Source organism: Hemitrygon akajei, chromosome 21, assembly GCF_048418815.1.
Source record: "Hemitrygon akajei chromosome 21, sHemAka1.3, whole genome shotgun sequence".
Classification (NCBI taxonomy): domain Eukaryota; kingdom Metazoa; phylum Chordata; class Chondrichthyes; order Myliobatiformes; family Dasyatidae; genus Hemitrygon; species Hemitrygon akajei.
In genome coordinates, this window is record NC_133144.1 from 10,954,578 (window position 1) to 10,979,045 (window position 24,468).

The following is a 24,468-nucleotide window of genomic DNA, read 5'->3' on the forward strand; positions in this document are numbered from 1 at the left end:
CCCTCCCTCAGTACCCGACCCCCCCTCAGTACTGCCCCTCCCACAGTGTGACCCTCCCTCAGTACCGACCCCCCACAGTGTGACCCTCCCTCAGTACCGACCCCCCACAGTGTGACCCTACCTTAGTACTGCCCCCCCACAGTGTGACCCTCCCTCAGTACTGCCCCCCCCACAGTGACCCTCCCTCAGTACCGACACCCCCTCAGTACTGCCCCTTCCACAGTGTGACCCCCCTCAGTGTGACCCTCCCTCAGTACTGCCCCTCCCACAGTGTGACCCTCCCTCAGTACCGACCCCCCCTCAGTACTGCCCCTCCCACAGTGTGACCCCCCCTCAGTACCGACCCCTCACAGTGTGACCCTCCCTCAGTACTGCCCGTCCCACAGTGTGACCCTCCCTCAGTACCGACCCCTCCTCAGTGTTTGCCCCTCCCACAGTGTGACCCTCCCTCAGTACCAACCCCCCACAGTGTGACCCTCCCTCAATACCGCCCCTCCCACAGTGTGACCCTCCCTCAGTACCGACCCACCACAGTGTGACCCTCCCTCAGTACTGCCCCTCCCACAGTGTGACCCCCCCTCAGTACCACACCCCCACAGTGTGACCCTCCCTCAGTACTGCCCCTCCCACAGTGTGACCCCCCAGTACCGACCCCCCACAGTGTGACCTCCCCTCAGTACCCGCACCCCCACAGTGTGACCCTCCCTCAGTACTGCCCCTCCCACAGTGTGACCCCCCCTCAGTACCGACCCCCCACAGTGTGACCCTCCCTCAGTACTGCCCCTTCCACAGTGTGACCCCCCTCAGTACTGCCCCTCCCACACTGTGACCCTCCCTCAGTACCGACCCCCCCTCAGTACTGCCCCTTCCACAGTGTGACCCCCCTCAGTACCGACCCCCCACAGTGTGACCCCCCTCAGTACCGACCCCCCACAGTGTGACCCTCCCTCAGTACTGCCCCTCCCACAGTGTGACCCTCCCTCAGTACCGACCCCCCCCTCAGTACTGCCCCTCCCACAGTGTGACCCTCCCTCAGTACCGACCCCCCCCTCAGTACTGCCCCTCCCACAGTGTGACCCCCCTCAGTACCGACCCCCCACAGTGTGACCCTCCCTCAGTACCGACCCCCCACAGTGTGACCCTACCTTAGTACTGCCCCCCCACAGTGTGACCCTCCCTCAGTACTGCCCCCCCACAGTGTGACCCTGCCTCAGTACCGACACCCCCCTCAGTACTGCCCCTTCCACAGTGTGACCCCCCTCATTGTGACCCTCCCTCAGTACTGCCCCTCCCTCAGTGTGACCCTCCCTCAGTACCGACCCCTCCTCAGTGTTGCCCCTCCCACAGTGTGACCCTCCCTCAGTACCAACCCCCCACAGTGTGACCCTCCCTCAATACCGCCCCTCCCACAGTGTGACCCTCCCTCAGTACCGACCCACCACAGTGTGACCCTCCCTCAGTACTGCCCCTCCCACAGTGTGACCCCCCCCTCAGTACCACACCCCCACAGTGTGACCCTCCCTCAGTACTGACCCCCCACAGTGTGACCCTCCCTCAGTACTGCCCCTCCCACAGTGTGACTCTCCCTCAGCATTGCTTCAGAGTGTGAGAGGGAATTTAGAAACATAGAAAACCTACAGCACAATACGGGCCCTTCGGCCCACAAAGCTATGCTGAACATGTCCTTACCTTAGAAATTACCTCGGCTTACCCATAACCCTCTATTTTTCTAAGCTCCATGTAGCTGTCCAGGAGTCTCTGAAAAGACCCTATCGTAACCACCTCCACCACCGTCACCGGCAGCCCATTCCACACACTCACCACTCTCTGCATAAAAAAACTTACCCCTGACATCTCCTCTGTACCTACTTCTAAGCACCTTAAAAATGTGCCCTCTTGTGTTAGCCATTTCAGCCCTGGGAGAAAGCCTCTGACTATCCACACGATCAATGCCTCTCATCATCTTATACACCTCTATCAGGTCACCTCTCAAACTCTGTCGCTCCAAGGAAAAAAGGCCAAGTTCACTCATCCTATTCTCATAAAGCATGCTCCCCAATCCAGGCAACATCCTTGTAAATCTCCTCTGTACCCTTTCTATGGTTTCTACATTCTTCCTATAGTGAGGTGACCAGAACTGAACACAGTACTCCAAGTGGAGTCTGACTGGGGTCTGTCCAGGGTCCTATATAGCTGCAACATTACCTCTTGGGTCCTAAATTCAATCCCACAATTGATAAAGTCCAATACACCGTATGCTTTCTTAACCACAGAGTTAACCTGCGCAGCAGCTTTGAGTGTCTTATGGACTCGGACCCCAATATCCCTCTGATCCTCCACACTGCCAACAGTCTTACCATTAGTACTATATTCTGCCATCATATTTGACCAACCAAAATGAACCACTTCACAGTTATCTAGGTTGAATTCCATCTGCCACTTCTCAGCCCAGTTTTGCATCCTATCAATGCCCCACTGTAACCTCTGACAGCCCTCCACACTAAACACAACACCTCCAAACTTTGTGTCATCAGCAAATTTACTAGCCCATCCCTCTACTTCCTCATTCAGGTTATTTATAAAAATCACGAAGAGCAAGGGTCCCAGAACAGATCCCTGAGGCACACCACTGGTGACCAACCTCCATGCAGAATCTGACCCGTCTACAACCACTGTTTGTCTTCTGTGGGCAAGCCAGGTCTGGATCCACAAAGCAATGTCCCCTTGGATCCCATGCCTCCCTACTTTCTCATTAAGCCTTGTATGGGGTACCTTATCAAATGCCTTTCTGAAATCCATATACACTACATCTACTGCTCTACCTTCATCAATGTGTTTAGTCACTTCCTCAAAAAATTCAATCAGGCTTGTAAGGCACGACCTGCCTTTGACAAAGCCCTGCCGACTATTCCTAATCATATTATGCCTCTCCATATGTTCATAAATCCTGCCTCTCAGGATCTTCTCCATCAACTTACCAAACACTGAAGTAAGACTCACTGGTTTATAATTTTCTGGGCTATCTCTACTCCCTTTCTTGAATAATGGAACAACATCCACAACCCTCCAATCCTCTGGAACCTCTCCCATCCCCATTGATGATGCAAAGATCATTGCCAGAGGCTCAGCAATTTCCTCCCTCGCCTCCCACAGTAGCCTGGGGTACATCTCGTCTGGTCCCGGTGACTTATCCAACTTGATGCTTTCCAAAAGCTCCAGCACATCCTCTTTCTTAATATCTACATGCTCAAGCTTTTCAGTCCACTGTCAGTCATCCCTACAATCGCCAAGATCCTTTTCTGTACTGAATACTGAAGCAAAGTACTCATTAAGTACCTCTGCTATCTCCTCCAGTTCCATACACACTTTTCCACTGTCACACTTGATTGGTCCTATTCTCTCACATCTTATCCTCTTGCTCTTCACATACTTGTAGAATGCCTTGGGATTTTCCTTAATATTTTCCACCAGGGCCTTCTCATGGCCCCTTCTGGCTCTCCTAATTTATTTCTTAAGCTCCTTCCTGCTAGCCTTATAATCTTCTAGATCTGTATCATTACCTAGTTTTTTGAACCTTTTGTAAGCTCTTCTTTTCTTCTTGACTAGATTTATCACAGTTTTTGAATACCTTTGAATACCACAGTTCCTGTACCCTACCATTACCTTCCTGTCTCATTGGAATGTACCTGCACAGAACCCCACGCAAATATCCCCTGAACATTTGCCACATTTCTTCTGTACATTTCCCTGAGAACATCTGTTCCCAATTTATTCTTTCAAGTTTCTGCCTGATAGCCTCATATTTCCCCTTACTCCAGTTAAACGCTTTCCTAACATGTCTGTTCCTATCCCTCTCCAATGCTAAAGATTTTAAAGATAATCTCTCTGGCTCCTTGTCACACTTGGGGCTGGTTGGGTCAGAGGTGAGTGAGACCAGTTTTAGCCGAAGTTCTGGTCCCTAGCTGCTGTCTGATGTAGTCTTTAAGCAGAAGTGAGAATGACTGGATACCAGCAGTTGATACCGTCTCTCTGGTCTGATTGCAGAGATCCGGAAGTCCGTATCGGCGACGTTCCTTGGGGATTCACCACTCCGCAGATTCCCTCTGCAGCTCCGCTCCTCTTCCTTCCGGCATGGGGCAGCTGCTGGTTGGGAACGTCCCAGCAACACGACCCATGGGCCTAAGAATGGGAACCAGCAACAGACCGTGACCTCGGCAACAGACCGTGGCCCCGGCCCCAAGCAGTGACTGCGGCAATAGTCTTTGCTCAGTGACCCGGTATCAGTCCGAGTCCTCTCTCTGTTTAGTGACCAAGGCAACAGTCAGTAATCCCAGCAACAGACATGAGTCTGTGTCCTGTCACTGCTCAGTGACCATGGTAACGGGTGGCGAACCTAGCAACAGACAGGCATTTCTTCCAGAGGTCACCATTCAGTGACTCCTCTGGGAATGGCCAGTGAACCGGACAGTCCCGGCAATATCCAGTGACCACCGCTCATTCGCCCAGCCCTTACTCTACCCAGTACCGGTCCGTGGTCAGTGTCCTCCGGACAAGCTCCCAGTGACCCCGGGAGTGGCCGGGGTCGGCTGGGGAAGTATTTTGCCAGTATCGGGGGGAAATGAGTGAGGAAGGGAGAGTGTGTCGGCAGGCTGGAGATGCCGGACTGCCACTGCATTGTTTCCCGTGTGATTAAAATGCCGGTACACGAATGGGAGAGCGTAACTCTGGCCCCAGTACACAGCTCTGCCCACAGTTAATTCAGAAAGGTTAAGATGCTTCTCACAGCTCAGGTGCAAAGCCGGGGTGGGCGAAACTGCGCTCATTGTGAATCTGTTCGCTTTAATAACGGACCCTACCTTTCGACACCGGACTGTCGATTGGGAATGCTCAGGGTATGGGCGCGGTCTCTGCCTACTTGCCCTGCAGGTACCGACTCCTCCCCCACTCTGTCCAGCCGGATCACGGGGCGGTCTCGTCCCCACTCTCCGTCACCCGGGTACTCACTCCTGATCTGGGTCTCTGCTCTCCTGCCAACGCCGAAGCAAAGTCTGCTCGTTGAAATATTCTGCATAGTTGAACAACTACCACTGTCACACAGGAACGCCTTTCATTCCACAGGGCCTCTGTCAGTTCCCCGGGACAGAGTGCGGATGGCGACCACTCAGGGATCGGGGACGGTCCTCTCCCTCGGGATGGAACTGGGGAAGTTCACACACGCACACACACACACACACACGGAACGCAGCAGGTCAGGCAGCGTCTATGGAGGGGAATAAACAGTCGATGTTTTAGGCTGAGACCCTCCATTAGGACTGGAAAGGAAGCGGACAAAAGCCAGAATAAGAAGGTGAGGGGAGGGGGTAGGACTACAAGCTGGCAGGTGATAGGTGAGTGGGTGCAGGAGGGGAGATGCTGGGAGGGGATAGGTGAGTGGGTGGAGGAGGGGAGATGCTGGGAGGGGATAGGTGAGTGGGTGGAAGAGGGGAGATGCTGGGAGGGGATAGGTGAGTGGGTGGAGGAGGGGAGATATTGGGAGGGGATAGGTGAGTGGAAGAGGGGAGATATTGGGAGGGGATAGGTGAGTGGAAGAGGGGAGATATTGGGAGGGGATAGGTGAGTGGGTGGAGGAGGGGAGATATTGGGAGGGGATAGGTGAGTGGAAGAGGGGAGATATTGGGAGGGGATAGGTGAGTGGGTGGAAGAGGGGAGATATTGGGAGGGGATCGGTGGAGGAGGCAAAGGAACCTGATGGGAGAGGACAGTGGACAATTGGAGGAAGGTAAGGGAGAGGGGCACCAGAGCGAGGTGACAGGTAGAGAAAGGATGAGTGGGTAACCAGAACGGGGAATGGAAAGAGAGAAGAATGGGGGGGGGGAGAAGGAGAGTTAATCAGAGAGATGATGTTTATGCCATTGGGTTGGAGATTAGCCAGACTCAAGAATATGAGATGTTGCTCCTCCAACCTCAGAGTAACCTCATCATGGCAGAAGAGGAGCCCAAGGACTGACATGTCAAAATGGAAATGGGAAGTCGAATTGAAATGGGTGGCCACTGGGAAATCCCACCTATTGAGCTTGACAAAGTGGTCCTACACTCCATGTTGGAACCACAGAAGTCAGCTGGTGGTGTAGTGGCACCTGCACCAGACTTTCAAGGCAAGTGGTCCCGGGTTCGAATCCAGCAGGCTTCCTTGCACACTTTCCATCTGTGCTGGGTTGAGCACCAAGCTAGCAACTCAGGCTTGTAAGAAAACAGCCAAAATGCTAATGAGGTTGCTGCCTGATGCATCTCAAGGTGTGAAGAGGAACAACGATACCCTAGAGAAGGCCAAAGACCACACTGGAATGGAACAAGGGTCATTCCTCCCCATGGGAATCAGACAGGAATCTGGGAAGCCCCCTCTCAGGAGTGGGGCGGGTTCTGTGTGATTGCCCCCATCCAGTGATGAGTTAAAGAGTCTGCAAATCCCTCCATGGTATGGGACGTCCCACAGCTGCTGGGATATTTCACCTGCAGTCAGTCATCGGTACTTAGTTAAAGTCAAAAGGTGATGTGATCGAGTGAACAATAAAGTGATTACCAGCCACGTTATATTGGTTATAACAGTCGGGGAGTTTATTTAATCTGCTGTTGGGATGAATTCCACAGGGTTTGCAGCCATGGGAACACATTAGCGACACATTGCCCCCCCCCCCCCCCCAGGGTGTGGTTGATTACAGAGGGCTCAACGTTTGCCCTGGCTCAGCGGTGGGGGGATCTTGATGTCCTGTCCTCTCTGCAGCCGCTTCTCACAATCAGTCAGATAGTTCACGCCGTCAATCACCAACTGGACCAGTTCCACCTGGGGATGTGAAAAACATTCAGCCTTAGAGCCATCCCAGGGAGTCCAGGGATCACTGAGACCTTGGCTGGAAATGAAACGGACCCAATTCTTCCCCCTGCTCCCTCCTTCCCACTCCCACAACCCAATGTGCAAAGAATCCTGCCTTCCCTTCCTTTTCTCTTCCTCCCACAACCCATTCCATCCCATCCAACATCCTCCTGTGCTCTCTGCCCTTGCTTCTCCATCTCTCTCCTTCCTCAGTCCCTTTTACGCTCCTCTTTGCCTTGTTCTGATCCTCTTCCACACCCCCCATCTTCCACCCCTCCCCCCTTGCAATCATCTCCTCCTTGCCTCAAGATAGCATAGCGGTTAGGGCAACACTTAACACCACTAGCGACTGGGGTTCAATTCCTACCACTGTTGGTTAGGAGTTTGTATTTTTTCCAAGTGACTGTGTGGGTTTCCTCCAGGTGCTCTGGTTTCCTCCCACATTCCAATGACGTACGAGTTAAGGTTAGTAAGTTGTGGGCATGTTACGTTAGCACCGGAATCATGGCGACACTTGTGGGCGACCCCCCCCCCCCAGCATATCCTTGGGCTGTGCTGGTCATTGACGCAAACGACATACATGTCATAAATCTTCATCTTCTAATCTTCCTTCCATCTTCACCCTTCTCGTCTTTCCACCTCATCTTGCTCTTTTCATCTGTCTATATTCCACCTTCCTATCGCCTCCCCTTTCCTACCCCCCCCCCTCAGTCACTCCACTCCTGTTCTTACTTCCTCTGCTCCAGGATGCATCCGGAATGTGCTGGGAGCACGGGGAACGAGACCACAAACCCACCTCAGATTTTCCCAGCCGGTCCAGGTTGGAGATGTCGAAAACACTGCCCACAGCTGCCGTGTCCACTCCCCCTGTGCCACGTTTCTGTAGCCGCAGGTTCTCCAGGATTTTCGAGAAGCGAGGATCCTGAAACGGAAGAACCATCCAGCTGAATGGTGGCTCCACACCCTAGCGAGGGTGCCTGTCACACAACATGTTCCCCACCCCTTGGGTAGGAGCTAAAGGCTCAGGGTGAAAATGGACCCTTGCACGGACAGAAGATTGCTGACTGGCAGGAGGCAAAGGGTGGGATTAAAGGGGGCCTTTCCTGGTTGCCTGCCCAGTGACTAGTGGCATTCCTCAGGGGTCGGTGTTAGTGGCCGAGTTTGTGGATGTTCGGTGGAGAGCAGGCAGTGTTGAGAAAGCAGGACTTGTACAGATTAGGAGAATGGGCAAAGTAGCAAATGCAATACAGTGTAGGGAGGTGTGTGGTCATGCACTTTGGTAGAAGGAATAGAGATATAGACCATCTTCTAAACAGGGCGTAAATTCAGAAATCAGAGGGACCTGGCAGTCCTCGTGCAGGTTTCCCTCAATGTTAACTCGTAGGTTGAACTGGTAGTGAGGAAGGCAAATGTGATGTTAGCATTCATTTTGAGAGAACTAGAATAGAAAAGCTTGGGAGTAATGCTGAGGCTTGACAAGGCATTGCTCGGACCACATCTGGAATATTAAGAGTGGTTTTGGGCTCCGTGTCTCCAAGATTGGATGTGCTGGCATTGGAGAGGGTCCAAAGGAAACTTATGAGAATAAATCTGGGAATGAAAGGTTAAATGTACAAGGACTGTTTGATGGGTTTGTACTCACTGGAGTTTAGAAGAATGAGGGAAGATCATTCAAATATGATGGCAGAATACACTATTAATGGTAAGACTCTTGGCAGTGTGGAGGATCAGAGGGATCTTGGGATCTGAGTCCATAGGACACTCAAAGCAGCTGCACAGGTTGACTCTGTGGTTAAGAAGGCATATAGTGTATTGGCCTTCATCAATCGTGGAATTGAGTTTAGGAGCTGAGAGGTAATGTTGCAGCTCTATAGGACCCTGGTCAGACCCCACTTGGAGTACTGTGTTCAGTTCTGGTCACCTCACTACGGGAAGGATGTGGAAACCATAGAAAGGGTGCAGAGGAGATTTACAAGGATGTTGCCTGGATTGGGGAGCATGCCTTGTTAGAATAGGTTGAGTGAACTCAGCCTTTTCTCCTTGGAGCGACAGAGGATGAGAGGTGACCTGATAGAGGTGTATAAGATGAAGACAGGCATTGATTGTGTGGATAGTCGGAGGCTTTTTCCCAGGGCTGAAATGGCTGCCACAAGGGGACACAGGTTTAAGGTGCTGGGGAGTATGTACAGAGGAGATATCAGGGGTAAGTTTTTTACTCAGAGAGTGGTGAGTGTGTGGAATGGGCTGCCGGCAATGGTGGTGGAGGCGGATACGATAGGGGCTTTTAAGAGGCTTTTGGATAGGTACATTGAGCTTAGTAAAATAGAGGACGATGGGTAAGCCTAGTAATTTCTGAGCTAGGGACATGTTCAGCTCAACTTTGTGGGCTGAAGGGCCTGTATTGTGCTGTGGGTTTTCTATATTTCTATCTCATTGAAACCTACCAAGTGTTGGAAGAGTGGATGTGCAGAGGATCTTTTTAACAGCAAGAGTCTGAGACCAGAGGGCACAGCTTCAGAATGGAACCGAGATCAGGAGGAATTTCTTAAGCCAGAGGGTGCAGAATCTGTGACGTTAATCGCCACAGACAGCCGTAGCCCAAGTCATTTAATATACTTAAGGCAGAGTTTCATAAGTTCTTGGTTAGTAAGGGCATCAAAGGTTGCGGGAAGAATAGAAGAGAATGGGATTGAGAGGAATAATAAATCAGTTATGATTGAATGGCAGAGCAGACTCCATGGGCCAAGTAACCTAATTCTGCACCTATATCTCTTGGTCTTATGGATTTTATTTAAGGCAGTGTTTTGTCAGGACCTGACTGAGTTGACCTTTATTCCAACAAAATGCACTCTGTTTTGAGCATGGTGGCTCCACATCCTAGCGAGGGTGCCTGTCACAGGACACGTTCCCCACCCCTTGGGTAGGAGCTAAAGGCTCAGGGTGAAAATGGACCTTTGCACGGACAGGAGATTGCTGACTGGCAGGAGGCAAAGGGTGGGATTAAAGGGGGCCTTTCCTGGTTGCCTGCCCAGTGACTAGTGGCATTCCTCAGGGGTCGGTGTTAGTGGCCGAGTTTGTGGATGTTCGGTGGAGAGCAGGCAGTGTTGAGAAAGCAGGACTTGTACAGATTAGGAGAATGGGCAAAGTAGCAAATGCAATACAGTGTAGGGAGGTGTATGGTCATGCACTTTGGTAGAAGGAATAACGATATAGACCATCTTCTAAACAGGGCGTAAATTCAGAAATCAGAGGGACATGGGAGTCTTTACAGATGCTGGGAAATTCAGATGTGATATTCAGGACCTTGCACATCTTATGTTGTTTAAGTCTGCTTCTTTGCCATTACATTTGTGCTCATTACAACATATGGTGCAATTAACACAGCCTTCTCAGGAAATCCCAGGGATAAGCAGCATGGATTAGAATACAGGGTAAACCTACCTCGATCCTATCCCATCCCATCAAGGCTGGGACGGATTAGGTACAGAATGAGGCTCTACACAGACTCCAGCTGAGGATAACACAAATGGCATACAGGCCATTCCTGGGTTATGAATGCCCATCTTACTGACATACCTACAATGAGCTCCAATAATAATACTAAGTTCAAAAATCCAAGATATGTACATTCTTATAAAGGGCAGAGCTAGTTTCCTCTTTCTGTCCACTCTGAGTAAATGAGTGAACATTACTCTGTGTCAGTGTTATGTGCTTTAGAATCCATTCATTACAATACTATGGAATTACAGTTACCGAATCAAGTGATTTTTGTGCATTCTCCAACAGACGGACATCTGTAAAAATTCAACTATTTCATTTCTTGGAGACACCTTTATGTGTCTCCATCTTTGGGGATTTCACATTTGTGCCCCTGTCAAGATTCAGCTCTGTACATTGATTAAACCAGAAAGGATTGGAAACAGACTAAATCTCCTTCTACACTGTCCCACCACACGCTTTCAGGGCAGAGACAATGCAGCTTAGATACAGAACTGTTGCTGCCCTGAAAGACTGTATTTCAGCACCTTGGCCAGTGTACAATTTGACAGCATAACCTCCATTCTCAGGGAAAAGAAGCTCTGCACGTAGAAGGGAAGCGATACCTTGCTGAGCAGCGGCAGCTTCACGTGCACGCCAGCTCGAAGTCCAGTGCCCAGGTTGGAGGGGCAGGTGAGGATGTAGCCAAGACTCTCACTCCACATGAACTCCCAGCCCTTCTCCGAGATCAGTCTCTCCACCTAAAGGGAATAGGGTTTATATGAGAAGTCAGAATCCGGTTTATCATCATTGACATATAGTATGTCATGAAATTTGTTGTTTTGCAGCAGTACAGTGCAATATATATATATAATTACAATAAGAAATATTTATGTTAAACTAAATAAGTAGTGCAAAAATAGCAAGGTTGTGCTCATGGGTGGGTTCATTTTCCATGATGGCGGAGTGGAAGAAACTGTTACTAAAACATTGAGTGTGTCTCTCTTCAGGCTCCTGTACCTCCTATCTGATGGTAGCAATGAGAAGAGGGCACATACTGGGTGATGGGAGTCATTAATGATGGATGACACCTTTTTGAAGATGTCCTCTTGGAGAAAGCTTCGGTCTGAACACTTCCTGTGAGCAGCAAGTCCCACAGGCGGGCCACTCTCTGGGATAAGCAGCCGTACTCTCATGTCTAAATGGCATTTGGCTGGATAACAACGAGGTTTCAACACCGTTCGCTTTCAAACCTGAGTTAAACTCTTATGTCAGGGGTTTGATTGGAATCAGAATCAGGTTTAACAACTTTGGCATACATCATGAAATACGTGGTTTTGAGGCAGGAGCACATTGCAATACATAATTTAAAAAAGCTATAAATTACAAAAAATGAATAAAGTAAAAAAATGATGCAGTGCTCATGGGTTCATGGTCCATTTAGTAGTCTGGTGGCAGAGGGGAAGAAGCTGTTCCTAAAACATTGAGTGTGTGCGTGCTCAGGCTCCTGTACCTCCCTGATGGCAGCAGTGAGAAGAGGGGATGTCCTGTGTGATGGAGGTCCTTAATACTGGGTGCCACCTTTATGAGGCATCGCTGTTTGAAGATGCCACTTTATGCTGGTTACAGGACAGTACAGTCCTGAAGTCTGCAATGTTGCTCCTCCGCTTGCTCAGGTAACAGCTCTTCACAATCACTCTACCTGCTCTTCACAATCACTCTACCTGCTCTTCACAATCACTCTACCTGCTCTTCACAATCACTCTACCTGCTCTTCACAATCACTCTACCTGCTCTTCACAATCACTCTACCTGCTCTTCACAATCACTCTACCTGCTCTTCACAATCACTCTACCTGCTCTTCACAATCACTCTACCTGCTCTTCACAATCACTCTACCTGCTCTTCACAATCACTCTACCTGCTCTTCACAATCACTCTACCTGCTCTTCACAATCACTCTACCTGCTCTTCACAATCACTCTACCTGCTCTTCACAATCACTCTACCTGCTCTTCACAATCACTCTACCTGCTCTTCACAATCACTCTACCTGCTCTTCACAATCACTCTACCTGCTCTTCACAATCACTCTACCTGCTCTTCACAATCACTCTACCTGCTCTTCACAATCACTCTACCTGCTCTTCACAATCACTCTACCTGCTCTTCACAATCATTCTACCTGCTCTTCACAATCATTCTACCTGCTCTTCACAATCATTCTACCACTCTGGAACACGTGATCCAGATTGAGTTCTTCCAGATATCCACAGAGTCTGGTGTGGTCCTGAGGGCTGGAATATTGGAAATGTGCACAACCATGTTCAAAGAAGGGTGTAGGGAAAATGGACCAGTTAGGTAAACTCAGCAGTGCTGAAACCTAGAAATTAACAGGGACTGGTCAGAAGACACCTTCATGGATATGCTAAAGATTGTGTCAAACCTTAGTGAGGATCTCTGATGAAGTAACACAGAGGATCCACGGAGGAAACACCAGCAGCAGTGGTGGATGAAGGTTCGATTACAACATTTAAGGGAGGCTTGGATATGGAGGGCTGTGCTCCAGGTGCAGGTTGATGGGACTAGGAAGAACAACAGTTTGGCACAGACTAGATGGGCTGAATTGCCTTTTTCTATACTGTAGTGCTCTATGTCTGTAAATCTCCCTTAACAGTGGTTAAGGAGCAGGCGGGACTCTGGGCTTCACAAATAGCGGCATTGTGTGAAGGAGCAAATTAGTGACAAGGAAACCTTGGTTTGTCCACAACTGAGTGCCACGCATTAGGAAAGAAGGGAAGTGTTTGGAGAGGACGGAGATTTCCCAAAATGACTGCAAGTCTGCCTTAATTATGTGGGCAGAAAGAACACAGCATGATAGCATAGCGGTTAGCGTAATGTCTTTACACTGCCTGCAAACTCGGTTTCAATTCCTGCCGCTGTCTGTAAGGAGTTTGTACGTTCACCCCGTGACCGTGTGGGTTTCCTTTGGGTGCTCTAGTTTCCTCCCACAGTCCAAACACATATGCGTTCATAGACGTACGGGTTAATGCAGTTGGGTGGCATGGGCTTGTTGGGCCTGTTACCGTGCTGGATCACTGAATAAATACACAAAAGAACTACAATTGGAGCGAGAGTTGAAACTGGTTCTGCCAGCCATTTATTGAAGCTGGAGTTGTTCGCTGGTCACTGGAGGTTGTAGGGAAGTCAGAGGCCGGTGTGATCGAGTAAATGGAAATGGTTCTCATTACCAGAGGACCCTGGGCCCAGAAGTCATGCACTGAGGGAGGATGGCAAATCTGAAATGAGGATTTCCTTTATTTTAAACACCGAGTGTTTGGGTTGGAATGTCCTGCCATGGAAATCGTGGAGACAGATGGCATGGTAGAGTTTGGATGGATTTCCAAGTGGAAAGGATTTGCAGGGATAGGGAGTCAATTGTGTAGCTGACCCTGACATAATGGGCCGAATGGCCTCCTTCCAAGCCATAACAGTTCTGCGATTCTTCAGAGTTGCAGTCTGCCTAATCCCCACCTTCTCCGGTCTGTGTCATTTGGAAATTTTCCAGGCATGTTTACACCCCAAACTGGTTGGCGGGAGGCTCAAAGAGCCCAGACTGACAGCCGGGGTATCAGTGGCGGCCGGTGGGAGGGGCAGGGGCCTGTACTCAGAGCAATTCTAATCCCGGCCGGCCCCCATTGTGCTCACAGGAGGCAGTTAGCGCCTAAACACTTCGGGAAGGGGCTTCACTGCCTCAACACCGTCCCCTCCCCATTCTTGCCTCACCTGCCCCTGCCTCAGCTCCTCCGACAGTAAGTAATGCCGGATTAGATGGAAAACAGAACAATGGGAAAAATGAGACGGGTGGGGATGGGCAGGTGGGGAGTCTGGGATCCCAGTCAGGGGCTGTGGCAGGAACTGACGGAGGCGTCTGATTACAAGGAACAGAGGGAATGGAGAAGAGGGTGGATGAGGGGGAGGTGGAGAAGGGGGAGGGAATGGTGAGGGTGGGGGAGGGGGATGTGTTTGGATATGGGGAGGTGAGGAAGGGGAAGTGGAGGAGAGGGTGAAGGAGGGGTAGGCGGAGGAGGAAAGGGGGAAGTGGAAGAGGGGAATGGGGAGGTGGGGGTAGGTGGAGGTGGAGGGGGAGGGAATGGTGAGGGAGGAGAGGGGGATGTGTGGCTGGATATGGGGGTGCTGAGGGAAGGGGAGAAGGATGGGTAGGTGGAGGGGGAGATGAGGGTGAGGATGAGGGAGAGGAATGTGTGGGTGGAGGAGAGGAAATGAAGATGGGGAGGGGAGGTGAAGATGAGGAGGGGTAGAGGAAATGAGGGTGAGGATGGGGAGGGGTTTGTGTGGGTGGGGAGGGACGTGTGTGTAGGTGGGGGAGTTGAGGGTGGGGAGGGGGAGGGGTGAAGATGGGGAGGGGGATGTGTAGCTGGGGGAGGGGGAGATGAGGGTGGGGGGATGTGTAGGTGAGGGTGGAAGCAGGCGAGCTGAGTGTGGGGGTGGAGGAGGGTGGTGAGCGGATGTCGGGGGGGGGTATTGAAGGGATTTGCATGTGTGCAACTGAACTAAAGCTCACTTGCATAATAGAATGATAAATCTGAATGTCACACGGAGGGGAAGTGCTTCCAAGGCAGGAGGGATGGTAACCAGGGCAACATGGACTGCAAATGCAGTGACTGACAAAGAAACCGACAGGGAGAGAAGTTATTTTTGCACATCGAGTTGTTGCTCCGTGTGCAATAAAATCTGCTTCCACCAATGACTTTCAAGAAGCAACCACCTTCCATTTGCAACTTCTCAGAAGGTGAGGCTGCTCATCCGTGAATATATCAAGACCAGAACACCCCTCTGCCCCTTTCGGGTACGGTATGGAAACACCAATGGGGAAGTCTGCAGGAAGTGGTGGACCAGACCAGTCCATCACCAGCAGTGAACACATTCCCATGGAGCACTTTCACAAGAAACTGGCATTCACCATCAAGGACTCCCACTACCCAGGCCGTGCTCTTGCCTCGCTGCTACCATCGGGCAGGAGGTACAGGAGCATTAGGCCCCACACCACCAGGTTCAGGAACTGTTATTACCATACGTCCATCAGGCTCCTGAACCAGCATGGATAACTTCACTGGCCTCAACACCGAACGGATTCCATAACCTACGTACTCACTTTCAACACTCTACAACTCATGTTCTCAGTATTATTTTTTTCAAATTTGCACAATTTGATTTCTTTTACACATTGGTTATTTGTCAGTCTTTGCCTATGTATAGTTTTTCATGAATTGTATTGAATTTCTTTATTTTCCTGTAAATGCCTGCAAGAAAATGATCTCAGGGTAGTCTATGTGACATATACGTACTTTGATAATAAATTTACTTTGAATGTTACCTTCATGCAAGTGCCACACAAGTTCCATCTCCAACAAGAGAGTGTCTAACCATCTACCCGGACATACAGTGAATTTTCATCGCTGAGGCCCCCATCACCGATAAACAGAGGAGGTTGGGGTCACCCCATGATCACAAACTCAACTACCAACTGCATAACTACCACACAAAACTCTGGAGGGACTCAATGGGTCAGGCAGCATCTGTGGAGCGAAATGGATGGTCAACATGTTGAGTTGAAAGATCTCAGTCTGAAACATTGACTGTCCATTTCGCTCTACGGATGCTGCCTGACCTGGTGGGTTATCAATTTTATTTATTTATTTAGAGATACAGTGTGGAACAGGCTCTTCCGGCCCAATGAGTCCCACTGCCCAGCCACCCATCTATTTAACACTGGCCTAACCACAGGACAAATTACAATGACCAATTAACCTACTAACCAGTACGTCCTTAGAGTGCGGGAGAAAACTGGATCACCCAGAGGAACTCATAGGCAGAACATACAAACTCCTTACAGATGGCGTCAGAACTCCAATCTCCGGAACAGCCCACGCTGTAATAGCATCACGCTAACCGCTACGTTACCATGGGTTCCTCCAGCATTTTGTGTGCTGCTCCACATTCCAGCCTCTGCAGTCACTGGTGTCTGAGTAAGCACCATGGTGCTCCAGAGGCTGGGCACCTTGCAGCTAGTGACTCATCTCCCGACACCCAGCCCCTTCCAATTATTTGCAAGGAGGGGAATGGAATGGAATGCTTAACACCACTCAAAAAGCTCAACACCATGTCCGCTTGGTACCACTGCCGAGACGAGGGAACATTCCTCCCCTCCGTCAGTGGTGCTCTGGGGCCGTGCACCTCCTACCCCGTCTGCTCCAACACCCGTGACCTCCACCTCCTAGAAGCTCAAGTGGAGCAGGCGTATCTCTCTAACCCACTTTTTATAATGCTGTTTACATCGTAAATACATGCTGGCATTTATTCATACACATTTTATTCCATAACCGCTAGCTTTATTTTTATATAATTTTATATTCTTTAATATTGCTGAATGTTGGGTTTTTTTTGTGCATTTTGGTCCCGACCAATATGCTAGAGAAAATTTCTAATACATGTAAACATACACTCAGTGACCACTTTATTAGGTACATCTGTAGACCTACTCGCTAATGCAAACATCTAATCAGCCAACTCAATGCATAAAAGCATGCAGGTGTGATCAGTTGTTGTTCAGACCAGACAGGGGAAGAACTTTGACCATGAAATGCTCACTAGTGCTAGACGAGGTGGTTTGAGTATCTCAGAAACTGCTGATCTCCTGGGATTTTCTGGGACCTCTAGAGTTCACAGGGGATGGTGCAAAAACAAAACAAACGGCAATTCTGGGAGGAAAAACGCCTCGTTAATGAGAGATATCAGGGAAGTGTGTCCAGAGTGATTCACGCTGACTGGGAGGCAACAGTAACTCAATCAAACGTTACAACAGTGGGGTATGGAGAGTACATGTTGAACCTGAGATGGGTTGATCCTTGATCTCTCTAGGTCTTGCTGCATGTAGCCAATGGCTGCTCCACTTTTTTGAGAAGATGCAAATAGAACTTGATTCCTTGTCCTCCAAGTCCCTCACTGTTCTTACTTGGAAATGTCTCACAACTGCATCTGAATCCTGCACCATTCCCACCTTCGGTACACAGCTTGCAGCAGCTGAAAAATATGACTCACCACCACTTTCTCAAGGATAGTTAGGGACAGGGAACCTGATGTTGTGAGCAATGTCCAGTATTTAAAGGGAAAATGTTCCTGGGGCTCTGTGGAAAGAGTTTGGGGAATATGACTGTATGGATAAATCCACCAAAGAGCCAGCACAAGCACGATGAGCTGAATGGCCTCTTGCACTACCCAGAGTAGGTTCCTAGAGCTTTGGATTTTACACAGAATCTCATTCACCTCTTTGAGGCCTTGGCAGAACCTCTCAAACACCCTCTTCATGTTGCCCCCCTTCTCCATGGAGATGACTCGAGTGTGGTCCTCCTCATTAACCCAGATTAGGAAAGTCTTCTCATTGTTATGCCTGTAGAGCAAGAGGAGAGATCTCAGTCAACAATGGCCTCATCTTTAGCTGTATTCATACCTGGAAATATCCACCTCTTTACATTATCTGCATGAGATACATTGTTTTAAAATCCCCCCCAGATGCTTGAATTTCGACTTGCCACCTTCAGGTTTCAATTTCTCCTGCAAATGAACCCCTTCCTTCCCTCCATAGTCATCTGTCTGCCACCACCTCCCATTTCCTGACTCAGAACTTGTCTGATCACACGATTAGTACAAATGTAAAGAGGTTTAGCAAATTAAAGTCGGAGTCCTGTGTAGTTGAGTATTTTGGCCTCTGGTTTCACAGCATCAAGCTTTGTCCAATCCAGGACAAATCAATCTATGAGGCCAAGGGAGAATTCGGACCAGGGAAGGATGGAGGAAAGCAGAGATGGGAGGTGAGGGGCAGGGACAAGGGTGCGGTCTTCAGGGCAGAGTGGAGGGAACAGAGAAAGGGGAGAAGGAGGGGGAGAGAGTGAAGGTACTAAACTAGGTTTCTAAGGTTCTGCTCAACCATAACTCGAAGAGTTGGGCAGGACAACTAGACTGATGGACTCACCAGATCCCACGGGCATCAGGCCAGTCTCTGGCCATCCCCGATGAGGTCAGCAGAGGAGACACCGGTTTGTCAAACAAGAAATGGTCCTAAGGATGGAAAAGTCTATAGTTATTAAAGTGCTTCTGCATTGGACCAAGTCATGATCAAACATAACTAGCATTAAATAGTGATGAGAGATAACAATGCTTTCATGGCAGCTCTCAGTGTCCTATCACACTCTTCTAATGCAGGGCAAAGCTTCCTCTATACACTTTCAGCTAACTCCCCAAGACAAAGCACAGTATGGGTTGGATATAAGATACAGCTTCTTTGACACCATCACATCAGGGGCAGCGAGTGTAACTCATTCCCGAGAAAGGAAATGAAATCTACCACTATGGCAACCTGTGCTCTTTGAGACGGAGTCATGTTGCAAGTCACATTTAATTTGGAAGACTCCAAAGCGTTCCCGAGAACTCTTACTGATATGAGAGCCTTTGATTGCCAAGACATTCTTCTCTGCACTTGGTGGCTGTAGATCAGGAGCGCGGGGCTGAAGTGCAGCCAGTACTTGAGCAGCGGCCCCGCCACCTCTCACCCTCATACTGTACACCGTCTCCTCCCTCACATAGAGGCGAGGCGGCCACCTCTCACCCTCATACTGTACACCGTCTCCTCCCTCACATAGAGGCGAGGCGGCCACCTCTCACCCTCATACTGTACACCGTCTCCTCCCAGCTGCAGAAATAGCAGGGGCTTCTAGGGAATCTGTTGCTCTGTGCAACGCTCTCCACCCTGGATCTCCAATGTAAAGCTGCAGCACACCCAGGTACAGTAAAGAGACAACACTGGGGAGGTCCCTTATTGCTGGATGATAAAATATAGTGAACAGCATGTCCTGATGGCAGACAAGTGTATGGTGTGCATGAGCAGCCTGGATAAGCACTGCCTCAGTCATCGTAAAGTGACTCTGTGAGGACCCCTGCAAGGCGGCTTAGCTGCCCCTGCCCCGGGAGTGTGGAGGGAGCTGTTATCGATGTCTGACCCCTGCCCTGCTCCACTCCAATGCCCCCACCCCCTGCAGAAGGGGAGCTGCTGGTTCCACATCTTACATCGATGAGTTGCTGCTGCTCCTTGTCCGTCATGGTGGACAGACTGTAGTATCGTCCGGCCAGGTCTCCCTTCAGCCCAGCGAGGGCGTCCACGGTCACCCTCTCCACCTCTCTCCTCTCAGCCCGGGTACAGGCAGGGGGCATACTCAGCCCACGGATACTGCGCCCCGTCCTCACGCGGGAAGACAGCACGTAATTCTCATCAAACTGCCCGCCTCTAATCTGCAGTAGCGATAAAAACAGAGAACGGTAAAAATGCCAGACAAAGCTGTGAATAATTTGTCAATCTGGCAGTGGTTTTAAAGTGAGAAATACTGAACACAAGAGATGCTGGAAATCCAGAGCAACGCGCACAAAATGCTGGAGGAACTCAGCAGGTCAGGCAGCATCTATGGAGGGGAATAAACAGTCGACATTTTGGGCCGAGACCGTTCATCGGGGACTGGGGAGGAAGGGGGGGGGGGGGGAAGAAGCCAGAATAAGAAGGGGGACAGAGGAATGAATACAAGGGGCAGGTGATAAAGAAACCAGGTGAGTTAATTTTATAGGTAGATAAGAGCTGGCCAGTTCTGACACAAACTGGAAAGCCTGGTTATTTGAAATGATTGCGCTCTTTCATGGCTGGAAAGTGCCGAATTGGAGGATGAGCCGTTGCTCCTGGAGCTCGCACTGAGCAGTGTCAGAGATGCAGAAAACAGGGCACAGGGAATACACAAACCAAGAGTACAAGTGAGGTGGAGCAATCAGGTGACAGGGAAATGGAACCTCGGGCTCGTCAATGCAGACTGGTAAAAAGAACCTGGAAATCGAGTTGGGAAGTGTTAACAGAGTCAGATACATTATGGACATTTAAGCGATTCTTTGATGGGCATATGGATGAAAGTTAAATGGAGGGGTATGGGGGAGGGAAGGGTTAGATTGATCTTAAAGGGTCAGCACAACATTGTGGGCCGAAGGGTCTTTATTATGTTGTACTGTTCTATGTTCACCTCTCTCGCCCACTCGTATTGTGAGACTTTCCTTAAGTCCTTCGTCAAATATTTTGTCATTAGTTCTGACATCACAAGGTAACCCAGCATTAAATCATGTTTGACTGTGAAGCCTCAAAGTATTTTCCACATCAAAGGCGCCATATTAGCTGTTATTTGTTGGTCAATAATATCTCCCTGTGTTTTACATCTACACTCACTTTACTTGCGTCCAAGTCTGTGGGGTGTTTCATGGTCCTCGGATCATATCCATTGTGTCTTTCCATGATCACAGGGTCAAAAATATCAGCAAAGACCTGCAGCATTGAAGGAGACAGTGTTAGGAAATCATAAACACAAGATTTGCAGATGCTGGAAATCTGGAGCAACACACACACAAAATGCTGGAGAAACTCAGCAGGTCAGGCAGCATCTATGGAGGGGAATAAACATTTCGTGCTGAGACCCTTCATCAGGAGCATTAGGAAATGTTTCCCGGAGGTAATACCAAGGAACTCAGCTTAATATCTGGAGGACGGTTTCACCACAACAGGACAGTCACAGGTCTGTCACCTACAATCGCACATTTTGTAGTCCTACCAAGGTCAACTCGACAAGGACTCAGTCCTGTGATAGATGTACAAGGGTCTACAACTCACAGGGTCACAAGGTGCAAATATGAAGCCCTGGATCCAGAGGCTTAAGTACAAATCAAACCTACATGCAGGAGGGTGTCGAGATGACATTGCACTGTTAAAAAGTTAAAAGATTAGTTTTATTTATCATATGCACATTGAAACACACAGTGAAATGCACTGTACATATTGTCCTGTGTTCATCACACCAGAGCTCTGTCTGATTGAGATGAAGGATGAACCTTCCTTGGGCATTATTTCGTAGAAGAAATGGTAACTTGTACTGAATATGAGATGTTGCTGCTCTCTCTCATCATGGCAGTACAGGAGGCCGTGGACCAACGTGTCAGAATGGAAATGGGAAGGGGAATTATAATTCAAATGGGTGGCACCAGGAAATCTCACTTGCTGTGGTGAGTGGAGTGAAGGTGAATGATAAAGCGGTCTTATTGAACATGATCAACCTGGAGCTCTGCGTATGGCTTCGTACATTGAAGGTGCTACAGAAAAGGCTCACTAGGTTGATTTCTGTAATGTGGTTGAGCCATTTTGGACTATAGACAGATGAGAGGTGACCTTGTTGAAGCATATTGGATTGCAAAGGCGATCGACAGAGCGGAACCAAGAATATGTTTCTTCCAGTGGGTGGAATTGAAATATTGAAGGGCCTAGACAGAATGGATGTGGAGAGGATGTTTCCAATAGTGGGAGAGTCTAAGGCCAGAGAGATGCAGACTAGAAGGATATCCTTTTAGAAAGAGAGAGGAGGAATGATTTCTTTAGCCGGGGGGTGGGGGGGGGGCGCAAATCTCAGGAATTCATTGCCACAGGAGGTCAGGTCATAAAGTGGAAGTTGATAGGTTCTTGATTAGTAAGGGTGTCAAAGGTTACAAGGAGAAGACAGCAGAATGGTGTTGAAATGGATAATAAATCAATGATGATGGAATGGTGGAGCAGACGATGGGCTGAATGGCCTAATTTTGTCCTGTGTCTTATAGATGTATCTGGAGTTAGGGTTCACAGTTTTAGAATAAAGAATGAGTCATTTCCAATGGAGGAATTTCTTCTCTTAGAAAAATGAGCATCTTTGGTCATTTTCTTCTCCAGGATGTGGAATTGTGTTTCATGATTCAGGCTTCTTTGTGGTTACTCTTCAGAGCATGAGCATAGAGGAGAATGAAATGATCGTTCGCTCAGAAGTACTCTGAGCAAGTAACAGGCAGGATAGGCAAAAGAGAGTCAGCGGACATTGTTTACTTGGATTTTCAGAAGGCCTGTGACAAGATGCCGTGTAACAACACAAGAGCCTATGGCATTACAGGAAAGATACTAACATAGATAGAAGATTGGCTGATTTGCAGGTGGCAAAGAGTTGGAATAAAGGCTTCAGGTACTAGATGGGTGACCACAAGGAGAAGTAAGGGATCCCCTGTGGCCATTCCTCCCAGCAACTAGTATCCTGTTCGGATACTGCTGGAGGATGACGACCTATCAGGGCACAGGAGCAGCAGCCAGGCCAGTGGCAAGGTGACCAACTCTGAGGCTCACCAGGGAAAGGTGAACTCATGCAGAGTGCTAGTGATAGGAGACGTGATAGTTCGGGGTACGGACAGCAGACTCTGTGGCCGTGGAAGAGAAGCCAGGGTGGTGTGCTGCCTCCCACGTATCTCAGAGGGAGGGTGAGCAGCCAGGGGTCAAGGTGCACAAGGGTAGGGGGTGGGGATAGTGAAGAAGTCCTGTGCAGTGAGTACAGGGAGCCTGGGATGAGGCTGAAGAACAGGACATCCAAGGTATAGTAGTAACCTCTGGATTACTCCCAGTGCCACATGCCAGGCAGGGTAGTTTCTGCCCCAGCACCAGCTCCACACAATCATGTGCAGGGGGCAGAGTTTCAGATTTCTGGATCAGTGGGATCTTTTCTGGGGAAGGTATACCATGCATAGAAGGAATGGATTACACCTGAACCCGAGGGAGATCAATATTCTTGCAGGCAGGTTTTCTAGAGCTTTGAGAAGGGTTTAAACTAAGTTGGTAAGGGGATGGGAACTGAAGTGATGGGGCAGTTGCTATACAAGTTGATGCTGTACATTGTAAGACTGTAAGGATGGATAGGCAGGTGAGAGAGTAAACTTGAAATAGGTGATGAATATTGGACTGAAGGTGTTATATTTGAAAGTGTGCTCTATACTTTATTTCTTACATCCTTCACATACATGAGGTATAAAAATCTTTATGTTACGTCTTCGTCTGAATGTGCAATGCGCAAATTATAGCAATTTATAATAAATAGTATGTACAGTAAGATATACAACAGTCAATATAGTTTAGAATAGTGGTTGCCAACCCGTCGATTGTGATCGACTTTCCCAGTAGATCCCGAAAAAAAATCAAAAAGAAATACACAAATACTGTTGAGAGATTGTTTCCGGGTTGCGGGGTTTCAGTTCCGTTCTTTCTGCTCAGCGCGCATGCGTGTAGCTCCCTGCACTACACAGTGTAATTCAACACGTACAAACACGCTGGATGAACTCAGCAGGTCGGGCAGCATCCGTTGAAATGAGCAGTCAACCTGCTGAGTTCATCCAGCTTGTTTGTACGTGTTGATTTGACCACAGCATCTGCAGTGTACTTTGTGATTACACAGTGTACTTCAGTGGTCTCCAACCACCGGGCCGCGAGGAAACAATATGAGTCAGCTGCACCTTTCCTCATTCCCTGTCTCGCCCACTGTTGAACTTGAACCCACGCAAGGTCATCAATCGCCTAAACGCGGTGATACCCTCACACCAGGGATCACTGGTTCGCCTCGGGCGGCCGGCGGGAACTTCCGATGCTGCTGGTCCGGAGCGCGGCCGGCAGGATGGCGTCGCCTCTAAACCTGTTCACCACACCGAATGTTTATGGGGCACCCGGTGCTAAAATATTCACAGACGATCTAATTCAGGCTCAGGGTTCCGTAAGTATCAGAGCAGCTACCGCGCTGCGATTTACTGAAACAAACTTTTGTCGGCCGATAGATCCTACAAAGGGGGCGGGAGCCCTGTCGCACTCCTCGCTCGGTCGGTCGCTCTCTCTGGACTGCGACCGCCGCGGCCCCGGCACGGGGACCTCCGGTCCTGACCTCGTCCTCTCACCCCACCCACGACCCACCACCCAGACACCTTGGCCAGGTGCAGCTGGTCGTGGCTGGGGTGAGAGGACGAGGTCAGGACCGGAGGTCCCCGTGCCGGGGCCGCGGCGGTCGCAGTCCAGAGAGAGCGACCGACCGAGCGAAAAGATCCTTTGTAGGATCTATCGGCCGACAAAAGTTTGTTTTAGTAGATCGCAGAGCGGTAGCTGCTCTGATACTTACGGAACCCTGAGCCCGAATTA

The 24,468-nt window shown here is 49.5% G+C and overlaps 2 protein-coding genes across 4 annotated transcripts in view; one reads left to right on the forward strand and one right to left on the reverse strand.

The window, feature by feature from the left end:
* The window catches only part of LOC140714458 (somatostatin receptor type 2-like), a 55,192-nt gene extending 49,800 nt beyond the window's left edge, over positions 1 to 5,392 (forward strand). Inside the window, exon 3 of the mRNA XM_073025751.1 lies at positions 4,045 to 5,392. Within this exon, the coding sequence (XP_072881852.1) occupies positions 4,045 to 4,247 (203 nt within the window). The 3' untranslated portion in view covers positions 4,248 to 5,392. The remainder of the gene's footprint in view (positions 1 to 4,044) is intronic.
* A 1,196-nt stretch (positions 5,393 to 6,588) lies between these two features.
* Positions 6,589 to 24,468, reverse strand: part of LOC140714081 (creatine kinase U-type, mitochondrial-like) — a 39,710-nt gene continuing 21,830 nt past the window's right edge. For all 3 annotated transcript variants that reach the window (XM_073024799.1, XM_073024797.1, XM_073024798.1), the window contains exons 4-10: positions 20,683 to 20,778; positions 19,494 to 19,715; positions 18,403 to 18,488; positions 17,697 to 17,820; positions 10,975 to 11,109; positions 7,668 to 7,793; positions 6,589 to 6,841 (exon numbers count right to left, since the gene is read on the reverse strand). In XM_073024799.1, coding sequence (XP_072880900.1) covers positions 6,725 to 6,841; positions 7,668 to 7,793; positions 10,975 to 11,109; positions 17,697 to 17,820; positions 18,403 to 18,488; positions 19,494 to 19,715; positions 20,683 to 20,778 — 906 coding nt within the window. In that variant the 3' untranslated portion in view covers positions 6,589 to 6,724. The remainder of the gene's footprint in view (positions 6,842 to 7,667; positions 7,794 to 10,974; positions 11,110 to 17,696; positions 17,821 to 18,402; positions 18,489 to 19,493; positions 19,716 to 20,682; positions 20,779 to 24,468) is intronic.